General features: G+C 43.1%; 1 protein-coding gene across 3 annotated transcripts in view; it reads left to right on the top strand.

Moving 5' to 3' along the window:
- Positions 1-14,604, top strand: part of SMAD9 (SMAD family member 9) — a 44,290-nt gene extending 29,686 nt beyond the window's left edge. For all 3 annotated transcript variants that reach the window (XM_088159572.1, XM_014868908.2, XM_014868909.2), the window contains exons 6-7: positions 1,698-1,954; positions 6,392-14,604. In XM_088159572.1, coding sequence (XP_088015698.1) covers positions 1,698-1,954; positions 6,392-6,535 — 401 coding nt within the window. In that variant the 3' untranslated portion in view covers positions 6,536-14,604. The remainder of the gene's footprint in view (positions 1-1,697; positions 1,955-6,391) is intronic.
- The last annotated feature ends 591 nt before the right edge of the window (positions 14,605-15,195 follow it).

The raw sequence follows: 15,195 nt of genomic DNA, 5'->3' as shown, positions 1-15,195 counted from the left end.
AGCTGGAGCTGATGCTTTCCTGTCCCTGCTGTTCCCAGTGCAGTACCAGTGTGCTCCGAGCCACACCCCTGCCACTCGCAGCTCCTTTCAGGTCTTGTGGGTGCTCAGAAGTCAAGTGATGCCTTGAAGACAGACTTAAAGCTTCCCACCTGAGTCACCCTGGAAGACTATGGGAGAATGTATTTTTCCCAGATTCTTTTCCCACTCAACCTGCTTTCCCCCGTGCCATTCCCACTTCTGTTTAGAGGCTGGTTTTGTCCTAAGGATGTGCTGCTGCCCCTTGTTCTTATGACTGCAGAATGATGAACAGACTGGGAATATGTAACCAGTCTTTGTTTGTATGAAAGACACCAAGAATAAAGCTAATTACAGCTGCATTATTAAAGCACAGTTACCAGTAGCTCTGCAGTCAGTCTACTGAGGCTCTGTGAACATTTGTGTGTGTTTGAAGGACATACCTAGCATTAGAGAGGAGAATTTAATTTTTATTTAGCAGTGGCTTTTACAAGAACAAAGAACTGAGTTCTTCCACCTCTCTTGGCCATGGGAAGGGTTCATTTCCCCTAATCTAGCCATGGGAAGGGTGACTGTCTAGCCATTTTCACAGGATGACTTGGCCCCCTTCAGGTTGTGGCTTCATGCTCATGTTCAAGTAGTCAAGGTCCCCATTGCCACACTTGCACTGATGAAGATCTCACAAGATCTCACCAAAAAACAAATTTTCGTTTCTTGTTTTTAAGTTTACTAGCTGGTTCAGTTCCTCAGCCTGGACAGCAGCCCAATCCTCAGCTGTTGCTGCCAGCATGAAAGCAGGTGTGCCAGCAGGGGTAGAGAATGGGAGAGCCTTTTCAGCACCTGCCCAGACCTCCATGGCTTTAAGCTGGCTCTGAGCCTGCACTCAGTAGCAGATGAAGTGAATCACTTGGTCGCAGTGCCTCTCTCCATCTATCAGCTAGAGAATGCATCTACACATTTATCATCTTACAGATCATCCCCATCTTCAAGGTTGCTGAATTAGGCTAAGATAAATTCTCCCACCAATTCAGGTATGTTTTCATGCAAGCAGATATCCTTGGTGGATCAGAGTCTTTGAAGGGATAGAAGTGCTTCCACCTTAATTTCCCCAAGTCACAGTCAAAATTTGAGTTAGTATTGGTAAGTCAGTTGGGCATGGAAGAGTTCAGAAGACAATCAGTTATTTTCTTGCTAAAGGTCACTTGGAACAGGATCTGATGAGTAAGTCAAATCATGTAAATGCAAATACATGGTTCTGATGTGGCAAATAAAGCAAAATACAGAAAAGCTATTTTAAGTACATGCCATGCTGTGTTTTAAATATATGACAGTAGGATCCCATAGTAAAACAACAGCGTGCAGTGAAGTGGGTCTTGGCCAGTGCACGTCTGCTTAACAGCAAGAATACATTTAGCTGTGTAATGCAATAGTGATTTTTCAGCTCCTGGGTAGTTTTGATTGATGTTTAGGATATGTTTGCCATGTGTTTTATGTTTAGGTATGTGTATTTTGTCATAAAGTACCATGCTGCTGGGTAAAAATAAAGCAACCTGCACTGAGAAACAAAAGATCTTGGAAGGATCCTGGGCTTGTATGGCCAAACCAGTAAAGTAATTAATTACTGGCAGAAAATGTGTTGTGAACAATGGAGAAATAATACATGTTCTGTTTTGTTTTTCAAGGTGTTCATCTTTACTACGTGGGCGGGGAGGTTTATGCCGAATGTGTCAGTGACAGCAGTATTTTTGTGCAAAGCCGCAACTGTAACTACCAGCATGGTTTCCACCCAGCCACGGTCTGCAAGATCCCCAGTGGCTGCAGCCTCAAGATCTTCAACAACCAGCTCTTCGCCCAGCTGCTTGCCCAGTCAGTCAATCATGGTTTTGAAGTGGTCTATGAGCTGACCAAGATGTGTACTATCCGAATGAGTTTTGTTAAGGTAAGGATTCTTTGCTTTCTCTTGCATCCTTGCTAGCTTTGGTGCAAAACTAGATCCCACCAAATCCGTTCCAAGGGAGGGTGTACATGCCCAACTTTTGAATAGCCATTCATACTACTTGTTTTCCAGTGTTGCCTTAAACTTATAGGTGCTCAAAATGGATAGCTTTTGTGGTCAACCACGTGGACAATCTCTTAAATTATTAAAATTTAGGTATTCCATAAGCTCTCTGTGGAAAATAGGCAGAGAATGCATGATGGTGCTCCCCCACTGATTGTTCAGAAAGTTCAACTCAGAAGGGCTTAGCAACTTATAAATTTAGTAGCACATGTCTTAGGCAGTTTTAATCTCTCCTACTGGCTACTGGTTTGCAATAGAGCTTGATAGAACCATTGATCTGAAAAAAATGTCCTTATGTATTTAGGCTAATTTAGTCTCATCGGTACCATAGACTGGTATATATTGTCTCAATCAAGAAACACTGGGTCCTTTTTCATCCTTCACTGAGCTTGCAGAGAATTGTTGTTTGTCATCTCACTGATCCCTGACAAATATTGTCTTACTTTCTGATGACATCCACTCTGGCCAGCCTCACAACCAGAAGGGCTTCTTGCACGCAAAATAGAAAACCCGAAAGAACATTTGACCTTTCCCCTATTATTCGGAAGAGACAGGAGGCCACCAAAGCCATTACTGTTCTGATGTCCTTCATATCTGAATTCACAGTCTGACTCCTCTGTGGGAAATCTATCAGTCTTTGTGGGACTTTCACAAATCTTCTGAATGGTTTTCTCACCAGAACGAAATCTTTCAGCACTTAGGATTTATTTACATGCCTGTTGCAGCATCTAACCCCCAAAGAATGGCAAGTGTTTCAAGGTAGTTTCCAGATGATGTGATGCTAGACCAACTTGCTATAGTGCTGCTGGGGAAAGCTGTTCAGCCTGCAAACTAGAGCAGCTGCACCATTAGAAGCCTGTGGTCCTGCTAGGTACCACAAAAATGGCTTGGGTATATTCCTTTGTCTTGTAGATTTGTTTCTATATGAATGACTGAATTGAGATGATTGAATTCACATCTAAGAGACCAAAAAGTGCTTGAGGCTTGAGTCCAGTTTCCTTAAGTTCTACCGAGACAACGAGTTGAGTCCTACATATCTTTCTGTTCTAACTTTTTCTAGCCATCCTTGGGGACCCATCTTCTTAAGTCTTCAAGAGCATTAAGAGTACCCTGGAACCTCTCCCAGGAGTCCAAGGCAAAATCTCCATGCCCATGACTATGCTGTTGCTTTGTTCTTGGGAGGGAACTGATATCTTGTTCACATACAACATTAGGGCAAAAAAAAAAAAAAAAAGAAATCAAGAAACCCAACAAACAGCATTTTCTTTAATGGAAGACTTGAATGGGCATGTTGTTTGTAAAGGCAGTCTAGCCAGTTATGCAATATTCTCATTATCTCAGCGATTCAGGGGCAGGCCCTTTGATGTGTTATCTGCCTCCATGCCCAGCATGGCAGCAGAAATGGTGGTGTTGATGCACTATATAATGCTGCTGCCATATTATCACCTTGCTTTGTTGAAATAATAGCAGCTATTATTGTGCCTCAGGCACCAGAAGACCAGTGCAAGGAGTTATTTTGAACTCTTTCCCATGACGTCTGGAAAATTGCTATGCAAATCTCATCTAGGCTCTTTTTTCCTGGCTTGCAAATACGCTTTTCTGTATTCAGTCTCCCCAAAATATTTCCCTCCCAAGGAGTGAGCCCTCCTGTGTTCAGTCTGGGGTCAGGAGTGACCCTGGGTGTTGGGGTTGCAGTGCCCAGAGGGGCCTGTCTGTCAGAGCCACATTCCAAGAGAGCCCTCATGTGCTGGGCAGTGCTGTGGCTTCTCTGCTGACTTGCCTCCAGATATTGCTGGTCACCTACAGCCCACAGGGCTGGAGATCCTGCCTCTGACCCCACCAGTGCTTGAGCTACCAGCTGGGAGGCAGGGATGGGTAGGGACCAAGTCATGAGAAACTCGCCAGGACTGTGCCATCTTCAGGATGCAGGGCATAGGACAGAGGGAGGTGAAGGTCTTATTCCCTTTGATGCCCTTTGTGTGCCCACAGAGCAGCTGAGAGGAGCTCAAATGTGGGTGTATCATCAGTGAGACCAGCTTCCATCCAGTGGGCACTGCTGATAACCAAAGCAGGATGGCTCTTGCCACCTCTCCAAAGCTGAGGCAGCTGAAGCACAAAGGGAAGAGATGGAGAGTTTCTCCAAGCTGAGGTCTGAACCCAGCACAATCCCTCCCACGTTTCCCCGGGTCTTGGGGCTAAGGGGAACACCCAGCAGACTTGAAAGTTCAGCACTCTGGGACATGGAGCCTAGGCCGGAGAGAGATGCTGCCCACAGGAAGTGGGAAGTGTTGGCAGGAATAGCAGGACCCGTGGGGGTACCAGCGTCCTCTTCCCACCATCTGTGGAAAACACCACTGCAGCTTTGAAAGTTGTATTCACTTTATTCCCTCATTAAGAGAACTCCAGCTCTGGGGTCCTCTCAGTCCTGGAGTGAAGGAGGCAACCTGGAACCCAAGAGTGATACACAGGGAGCACCGGGGTCCTTCCCACCTGGCATTTCCTCTGAGGGTGCTCCAGCCAGACAGCATCACTGGGAGTGTTCGGGAGTTGCCAGCAGAGGGAGATGGCCAGCTACCTGCCAGGTTCCCCAAATTGGCACACTGTGCTTGAATCCTGTAATTGCTGCTCCTCTGGATTTTCTGTCCTGCCTGTCAGCAAGGTGTGCCAGCTCCTCTGACACTTGCTCTCCTGGCTGTGAATCTTCACTGAAGTTGAGTACTTGTGACTTCGTCTGAGAAGTCTGACTGTGCTGGCATTTTATGCAAACATTTACAGAACATCAATCTGTGTTCTGTGAACACAGGCTCTTTCTAGTCTGATAAATGCTCTGCAGTTCAGAAAAATGCTCCCTCTTTGGACTTTGGTGGGTCCATATCTTACTCTTCTGCTTTCTTTCCCCTTTTATTCATTAATTAGCATGGATTTATCCAGACCACTTATGGTGACCTCTTGTTTTAGTGTTGATCCCAGTTTTCCAGCTATCATCTAAAGAAGTTGCTGCTCTGGCAGCCTTAGTTGTCTGAGCTGCTCAGCACTCTAAAATTTTGGTGACATTGGCAGCCATCAGTCTTAATATACCTCCACGTCATTTTTTCATGACCAGAATACCAACTTGCCTGCCTATCATAATGACAGGTATGACTCAGTGTCTGATCAGCATCCCACAGATGAAGATTCTCATCCTGTATTGAGACCATGTTTTGCACATTGCCCTGTGGAAATCTGAGTTCAGTTGTGCCAGTGAGACATCTGGTGAGCTGCAAGACTTTGGGCTGTGACTCGCATGCCTTGTGCTGCTGTGACGTCAGGCTGCCTGCTTAGCACTGCTTAGACACTGTGCCTGCTTGTGAATCATAGAATACGCTGAGTTGGAAGGGATTCATCAGAATCATCAAGTCCAGCTCCTGGCCCTGCACAGCACCATCCCCAAGAGTCACACCCATGAGCATTTTCTGAACACTTCTTGAACTCTGCCAGGCTTGTTGCTGTGACCACTTCCCTGGGATGCCTGTTCCAATGCCCAACCACCCTCTGGGAGAAAAGCCTTTTCCTATCTTAAGCCTGCTCCTTGAAGCATGGGTACTTCAGGTTTTCTTTTCTCCCTGCTAGCACCCCATCCCCGTCTTCTCTCAGATGCTTCATATCCCTTATCTTCCCCAAAAGACCTGGAGAAATTACTGCAGGACTTCCCATAGCAGACAGGCAGGAACTCTTGTTGGAAAAGAGGACATGTTCAAGGATAGAAAACCTGAGGAAAATATTTATACATAGGCTAAGTATGCTACATAGGAACTGCTGGAAGTTTCCAGAGGTTTAGATAAATAGTCAGAAATTCTAAGGTCTTAGACTCACAGGACGAATCTCTACCAATACACAAAGCAGTGCCCAGGACCATTCCTAGTTCCTGCTAATGAAAGAGGCTGGCCTGCTTTTTGCTGGTGCCAGACAGCAGTCTGCCAGACTCTCCTGAGCATGTCCCTGGGGTGCAAACAACAGGGACCATTCCCCACGGGCTCTTTGCAGGCAGCCAAGCTTGGAAACAGGCCTTTTCGTGCCAGTTCTTCTCAGCACCTGGAAGTGTGACCGAGATTTTTAATTTAATAGCATCGAGTCCTGGTAATTATGATAACAATGACCTTAAAAAGGAGCAAAGTGTCTAAAGAAAATTATCTGTAGGATAGATAGCATTAAATCTTGGGAACTTGGGTGGTGGACTATCTGTAGTTATGTTAGACTATCAGCACTGGAGTTGTGATTTAATGTTTTGGGTGTTTTTTAAAAAAAAAACAACACTTAATTTTTTTGGTCCTTTTACAGGGCTGGGGAGCAGAGTATCATCGCCAAGATGTTACAAGCACGCCCTGCTGGATTGAGATCCACCTGCATGGACCATTGCAATGGCTGGATAAGGTGCTGACACAGATGGGCTCACCTCACAACCCCATCTCCTCAGTTTCTTAAGAATCATCTCTAGAATTCCCTTAGGATGGATGCTATTGCAGGCAGTGGCTTATAGAATTCCCATGAACAGAAGCTTCTATATGTAGATGTATGTAGATGTAAATATATCTATACATAGTCTACTTCCTCTCCTTTCCTTTTTTTTTTTTTTTCCATTTTGTGGTTTCTAGTTACTCTGATGCCAGTACAATAAGTTTAGAAATTCAGGTATAGCATATCTGTTCTCTAGTACAAAATAAGCCAAATTCCTTCAAAAGTGTCAAAGGTTTCCTGTGAGCATCTTCATTCCCCAGCCAAGCCAGTAAATGGTGCAAATTCCCAGCCCTTTCACATGGGTTCAAAAACCTGGGTGTAGCTGTTCCTAGTAGGCGAAATTCACCCCTCTGCAGGCAACCAAAGTCAGATCTCTGTGCCATTTATATTCACCTTACATCCTGATTTCAAGTCCAGAAGAGGACCTTAGGTGGTGCACAGGACTTATGCACAGCGATGACTTTTATCTAGTGAACTGAAGGACTAAACTGCAATTCCAGTCTGTCTCCCTACTGCAGAGCACGATGGGACAACAAATCCTCTGAAGAGCTGAGCACACCATCTCTCCTGGGATTTGGCAGGAGGAGGGAGCCCTCGGGACCTGTTCAGCACAGGAACCTTAGAGCATTCTGGACAATCCGAGTAGTCTGGTACTGTTAACACAGTAGGGTATGGTACTGCTGCACTGAAAAGCAACAAGCTCCTAAGAAAAAAATAATAATGAAAATATATGCCATGAGTTAAAAAAACCTAATTAACTTCCAGTGCTTTTTTGAAAAGTACATACATACTTGCACATGTGTCTGGCATGTAAACTGAATCCTATCCATTCTGCAGTATTGATATAGCTTGTTCTAAGTTAGGACTGTCTGTATTCAGACTGCTGTGCTGATATCAAAGGTACACCTAAAAGGGACTTGAACTGTGATTCAGAAAAGGGAAATTAAGTGTGCATTGAAGAAGCAAATAATTACTTCATCATTCATCTTGGGAACAGAAAGCCCCACACTCAAAGGATGCAATGATGAGATGGGAGTCAGCCATATCCACCCCCAGTCCTCGAGATCTGGCTGCATTGCTGGAGTCTGACTCAGAGGGCTTTCCTGACAGTCCTTGCATATATCCCTGTGGATAGTTTTTCATCTTAGATACAAGCTTCTTCATTTGCTGAGCTTTTGCCTTGCCTGCACAGGATGGTGAGGCAGTGTAAGCCATGAACAAGTGAAGAGTGATTCTATGTGCAGAACCTTGTCTGTGTTCCTTCTGTAAGCAGGGAAACTTATTGCCCATACCCTAATCCCATCATTACAAAATGCTGTTCACTTGGAAACCTTTCCTGAGAAGACAGGTGAAACTCTTACTACATTTTGATGGTCTTTATTTTTGCTGAAAGAGTAGAGTATTATTCTTTCCAGGCATAACAGTCCACTGAAACTTAATTTTTATTTAAGGGTCAGAAAGAGTGATAACATCTCCAATATCATTCCTCCATAGAACACAGTAGAAGTATTAGTGGAAAAATAACGTTTTTCAGAATATTTCTTTTCTTCTCACACAGTATCTGGTGCTACTCATTTTGCTGCATAATTAGAAGAGGACACCTCAAGTCCTCAGCTGTATGACACATGAAAAGAGAAATAATATTCACTGGAAAGACAGCGAGTAAACTAACAGTGTTACTTCATTTGAATGCATCTTAATTAATTAATTAATTGCCTGCAGCATTCACAGGGCACAGAAGGATAAATTGTTAAGTTTGAGCAGTAATAGCAAGTTGTACAGGAAGTTTGTAAGTGTGAAGAACCCTATTCTGTCATCATTTGATGTCAGCAATGTCTCTGTGAGATAGGAAAAACTTTACAGTCTCTTGCAGCAATGAAATCCAATAATAATAATAATAATAATAATAATAATAATAATAATAATAATAATAATAATAATAATAATAATAATAATAATAATAATAATAATAATAACAACAATAATTAGAAATTCCAGGTCTGCCATTAATTATTTAACAGTCTGTTTGGGAAAACACATTTTCCTCAGCTCCCTCTGTCATAAGTGATCAGATACTGGTAACATTTTTTAGCATATATGTAGCCGTGGAACGGGGTTCTAACCCTTTAAGTGTGGCAGAAATAAGATGCACAGCTACATGGTCATCTTTCATGACAGGAAGAAAGAGACAAGTTTATTCAGAAATACACTTGGTTTTATAGCATGACTCGCAATTCCAAGAGTAGAGAAAACGTGATGGGTTCAGAGAGAAGACACCCCATTCCCAGGGCCTGGTCACACACCACAGCAGGTGTTCTATCTTGTTATTAATTCCTTTTTATTTTGACCAAATTATCACCCTGGGAGAATTCTCCCTAGCCTTGAGCTGGACCAGCTTATCGGCTGGGAACAGAGCTGAAAAGTTCCAGCCTGGAATATTTTTCAGGCTGTAATTTTCTTACTTTCTCAATATGTGTCCCATACATGTATATTGCCCCTCTTCTCCAGTTGCACCTTTGCTCCAGGATGAGCACTTTTTGATTCTGCTCATTCCTTTTTTTTCTTTTTAGCAGCTAAGCACAGAGGAAATCACCTCTACTGTCTAGGATCTAGCTCTGTCCCTTATCCTAGATTCTTCTTGCCTTTTAGGCTGAAACTTCCTTCCCTTTTAATATAGAGAGAAGCCTAGGAGTTCCTTTTAGACATTCCCAAGCATTGTTATCTTCCTCAGAGACAGCAAAAGGAAATGTTCTGAGGTGCATCTGCTTTGGGCAGCTCCAGAACTCGGTTTTCTGTCAATGCTGCAGAGAAAATTTGGATGGCCAGTGAAGAGAAGCAGTTTCTCCCAGGGCATTATTTGTTTCATCACCAGGTATTTTAAGTAGGTGAAATACACTGCACTCTGAGCATGCTTGTGTCTTCCCACTGAGTATAAGGGGAACTCAGGGTCACTAGCTCAAATGCAGATTGCTACACTGGATATATCCAAAAATAGATGACGAAAACCTTAATGAAGGTGTGGTGGCTTTCCCAGCCTAGTAATGATGCTTGCTTGTGTTTGTTTGATTTAAATGGGAGTTGGTAAATTCAGAGCACTTTTTACTTTCCTTTATGTCTACATTTATATAATCATTTTACAAATAGGATCTGGCTTCCATGCAGTCCATACATGCATCTCATTTAAGGTAGTCATCTTAATACTCCCTTACTAGGAAGAAAAGAGGCATTTCTGGAGCATGATTCTTCTGACCCATTTTAAATACCTGTATTAGGACGAGATGAATTTCAGCAAATTTAACTATTTGCTGAAAACTGGATCCAAGCACTCAATTCTGGGCAATTCTGGCAACAGCTATCTCAGTACTTAGCCTTTGGGAAGGCTGATACCATCGTGTCAGTTGTTTCCTATTTTGCTGGTTTCTGGGGGCTTAGCCCACTGTGCTGTGCAAACATTCAGAAGCTGACAGCTCCTCCCCAAAGCCCACGGTACATGGGAGAAGTGGTAACAGTGGATGAGACAAAAAAGTAAATAAGATGACCCTGTCCAGATGCAGAGATAAAAAGTAAGACTAATAAACCACTAATTTCCCTTTCTTTTTGAACAAAGTTTCTTTTACAGGCTTCTCTAGTATATGTGAATTGAAACTGGTTAAAAATTCAGGTTTCTTAGAATTTACAGTAATATAACTTTGGATCTCTAATGTCTTCCCCACTTTGGAAGGAGATAACTTCTGCTGAAAGGTCTTCATGAACTTTTAAGCCTGTAGTCAATTTAAGGTCTTTATAAATGTACTACTCATTAATACTCAAGCTTTGGAGATAGTCTTCCTGAGAGATTTAAAACCACTTACAGCAAGGCTACTTAGTTGAAGGCAGATTTTAAATTTTTTTTTTTGAGTCATCAACAGTTCATAGCCTCTTAAAAATTTCTGTTGAAGAGTACCATGCATCAACACACAGTGGTGGGAGTCTAATGAGGCAGAGGCATAAAGCACGTTCAGCATGATATGTAGACCACTTGTTTTCCTATTAAATAGTCGAGGGAAGATGACTTTAGTTGCTGCCAGTTCTTCAGCAGCACCAGTGTTAATGTGCTGTTTGCATCCAGAGGTGATAAGAGCCAATCTTGCACCCTGACTGCCTGGAGCCATTCCATGGCACTGCTGCTTGGGTGGCTCAGTCCCATCCCCTTGCCTTGGAAAAGCTGCCCAGGCATGGCACAGCAGTGGCTGTAGCATTACAAGGGGCAGCACGTGCTTTCCCTCCCCATCAGTGGCTATTCCACCAACGTCTTTATTCCTCATCAGAATGCTTCACTGAGCTCAGTCTGAAGGATAATGTACCAGAAATGTAAAGGGGAACTGTGGCCCAAAGTAGCATCAGCTGGAGTTGAGCAAATCCCTTCCATGTCTCCAGCAGGTACTCTGTGCCAAGACTTTCACTGCCCTGAGCAGCCTTCTCCAAGCAGTCGCTGTCTGGAGCAGGGTGTCAGACTTGACGCCATGGTGAGATCCCTTCCAATATACATTATCCTCTGGGTCTCTGCGGAGGTTCAGTGATAACCAGTTGCCACAGGAAGGAGCTCTCTATTAGCAGCAGTTTCAGGATGAAACATGTTTCTCCTTAGCTATTTCGTATTTGTGTTCCCTCAGCATAAAATCAGCTCTCCAAACATCTCTTGCTATAAACATCATCTTCACCACACCCCTCTTAAAATGCAGAAAACAAGGCATTTGTGACTGTAACCTTATCTAATCTGCCCTTGTTTTTCCTGGTTTACAACACCCACCTTTGTCTATCAGCTCTACAAATCAATCTCACCGGTGACTACGGAGTTGCACAAACAGCTGGACTTAAAGGGGCAGCTCAGGCAGAGATTTTGCTTCTTGACTGCAGGGAAACAATAAAAAAGCCTGATCAATTTAGGAACTTTAAAGGGGTATCAAGTATAAGACTAATTTTCTTGGATTAAGACTGCTCTGCTGCAACTATAACTTTTAGGAATCCTCTGTACTATTCACCTCTTCTCCTGGCTCCCCATAACCTAACTTAGTACAACCAAAATCAAACACAAGAAAAAAAGTTCAATGAGTCATAAGGTAATTAAATAGAATTTTTCAAAGTTGAGAAAGTGCTGCCAAAAATGTAGATTTCTATCACAAGAAGGCTACGTAGTTATAGGACAAGTGGGTAATGGCTTTAACTGAAAGAGGATCGTTTTAGTTAAGATATTAGGCAGAAATTCTTTATTGTGAGGATGGGGAGACACTGGCACAGGAAAAGCTGTCCCAAAAGAGTTGTGGATGCCCCATCCCCGGAAGTGTTCAAGGCCAGGTTGGATGGGGCTTTGAGTAATGTGGTCTACAGGAGGGTGTCCCTGCCCATGGCAGGAGGGTGGGACTTGATGATGTTTAAAGGTCACTACCAACGCAAACTATTTGATGATGATGATGTCCCAGATGCCCGCCAAGCCAGAAGCAAGACTTCCTTTCTATGGAGAAACTTGGAGAACAGGCTGTTACTGGAACATCTGAAGCCAAGGCCTTCTGAGTGAGTGCAGACCCCACTGAAGGGGATGAGAAAATTTTTATAGAGGATTTACAGGGTGTTCCAGTAGCCAGAAATGCACTGAGATAATGAAGAGACTGAGGAGGAGGAAGTATACAACCAGATAAGCCCAGTGGTCATCACTGGAAGTATCAAGGCAGTACATGCTCGGGCAGCCACTCTGCTCACTAGAGCTTTTTACATTCACATCTGAACTAATTGTCAAGGCCTGTCTTAGGAGCAGCTTGAAGTACCACAATCCTTGCTCGGGTTTTCCCATGCACCATTTGATATAGTGGGGCAAATAGTAAATAGTGTCCCACGTGCTCCAGAGAGTAAGCTCTGGTTGCATGTGGGAACCATGCTTAGAAGATTACCCTCTGCCTCGCCACAAGATTAATGAGGAACTCAGCTTTGGGGCACTGTTCAAGGACACAATAAACACATCCAGTACGTGCTCCTCAAAGAAAGATGCAGTCTGAACAGAAACTGCTCAACTGAAAGATGTGAACTATACATAGAGAGAGCATCTAACCTGGGAATTGTGACAAACCTCATTTCAAAGCTCATATCAAGATATGGTAGGAAATTGCAGTGCTCAAAGGAAAACAGCCATCAGGAACCTTCATGAGGACTCCTGACTATGAAATCACATTTTAAGCAGTACATTAGGATGGACAAATGTGCTTCCCTAAGAGCAACTAAGAGATCAAGTTACCATGAAAAAAAGAGCTTGTCAGAGTTGGTCCCATCTTACAGCCGGGAGAGAGATTCGATGAGATTTTAGATCGGTTAATAAAAAACTTCTCAACCTGGAAGCTTCATTGCAGCCACTGAAATAGGGCTTGTTCCTCATGGCAGCTCCAGGAGTACCTTCCTGCAAGACACAGGAAGCCTGAGTGGGCATTTAGTCTTTCTTCAGCTGAGAGAAATCGCTTTGTGTCTCTAGTACAGACAGACACTTCTGCACGTTGGGGACCAGCACAGAACACAGCCTTTGGTTTGCACCCATCATGTACCATGGGAAGCTCCAGAACAGCCAGGAACAGCCAGAATCCTGTTACATGTTCACCCCAGGGCTTTCCAGACACCTTGCCCAGGCATGCCTTACATTACATTGCCATACTGATGCCACACTTCTCTTCCAGGGAGGTGAGGCACATGAGAATCCTAGCAAGAGGACACCTCCACTTGCACTTGGGCCATGCTTGCAAACTTGGTGCCTGTACAGATGACAAATCTAATTTGCAGGCCATGTCTCTCACCTAAGGTAGACATAACCACTGTCCTCCAGAGTCAGCTACTCTTCCATTACAGTCAATGTGAACATTTGCAGCTAATTGTGAACACATTTTAGATCTTCAGTCATAGTGTTTTTATTATCCATGGATGCTGCTATTTTATATTCTGTGTTAGTATTCAAGTAATATTGCATATGAATAGCATAGGGTGAAATAGACCAACCAGTTAATAATTTTAAATACAGACCTCATCAGCAAAGAAAAGCTAGAAAAAACTTGGTAAAATCTGACCCTTGCACTTTCACAGTAGTGAGTGAGCACATCATATTTCAAAGTGGTTTATTTGATGCTGAAGTGTGTGTTGTCTTATTCACAGTTATGTCCATGAGAAGCTTTGCAAACGAGAGCAAGGGAACAAGCATAATGATGAACAGAGATAATGTGCATTCAGATAATTTTTCTTCACTTACTCAAGCAATTGGAATTTTCAATTATTTATAATACTTTAAAAGTACAAGTTAAATGTACCACAGCCTGCTTTCTGCAGATAAATCAGTGTTAGCAATTTAAACCTTTGTTTCATATCACCTCTATGATATAAATGGAGTTGAAAAGTGAGAGGAGGATCAATGTGTGGATCAATGAAGCCACGAAGTTGCAAAGCTCTATACAAGGGGCTAAAATGATGGATTTGAGCAAGGTGTGTTAACTGTGGGGTTGTGTTAACCATGACCTATCAGTCTGGTGAGAAAAGCACTGTGAGTCATCCGTAGATTAACAAGTCACTTATGTCTATGAATAATTCTGCCCTCTGTTTTCCATCAGAAGCAAAGCAAAACATCTGCACTATCCACAAGTATTACTCACGGTTTGTAACATTCTGTAAACCAGCGTAGGTCACTGTATAAAGAACAATACTTGGGCTCTTGCCTCTGGAGAATGAAAAATCGCAGACATGGCTTCAGGAGGGCGAGAGATCCGGGCAGCTCAGAGTCCTCCAACCAGCCCCAGAGTACTCTGTTCCATGCCATGTCGTACCAAGAAGGATGGAGCGACTGCTAACCAAGGGGACACTTTCACAAGCATTCCTCCTGCTGCATTTGATTTGAGGCATTCTGAAGACAACACGTTTAGTCTGAACAATACACTTTTTAATGCACTCCACTTTCTTTGGCCGGAATTATTCTATTGTAAAAGGGATTATTCACGTCTTGTGTTTTACCGTTAATAAAGATATTTCTGTTTTAAGAGCTCCTTCCCTTGTTGTCTCCCATTCTTCTCTTTTAAAGAGATTGGCTGTAGGTCCCAGTATGACCACAAGTGACTTTGGGAACTGGAGCATTTAGAAAGCCTTTATTCATACAGATCAGTCTTAGGCAAGAGGAATCAGTAATTGCACTAAATGAGTAATGGGATGCTTGACACAAGAAAATATATTGAAAATTAATTCAGCATAAAAAATCTCCGTGTACAGTATATGAATCCCTCACTGTCCTGCGGTAGATTTGATGATTCAAGAGGATGGTTTTGTTTTCTTTTGATGGGGACAGCTCTGATGTGACAGGCAGTCAATGAACAGTGATGCTGCCCTGTGACAGAAGCCTTCCCTCTGGACCAGACTGACATTAGTGGAAAGACAAGACTTGCAGCCGCGTGGTTCTTGAACTGCTCAAGGACAAAAGAGAGTTGTAGTAATAATGTACTCTTACAGAGTGTCATGTTTTCATCTTCCTAAAATTCAGATTTAGCTCTGCAATACCAGAAGGGAGTAGAAAACCTAATGGACTTCAGAGCTATGCAGATAGTGCTGGCTTGGGAATCCCATCCAATCTTCTGCCC

Source organism: Sturnus vulgaris, chromosome 2 (assembly GCF_052056855.1).
Source record: "Sturnus vulgaris isolate bStuVul1 chromosome 2, bStuVul1.hap1, whole genome shotgun sequence".
Taxonomy (NCBI): domain Eukaryota; kingdom Metazoa; phylum Chordata; class Aves; order Passeriformes; family Sturnidae; genus Sturnus; species Sturnus vulgaris.
This window is presented reverse-complemented; position numbering and strand designations above follow the sequence as displayed.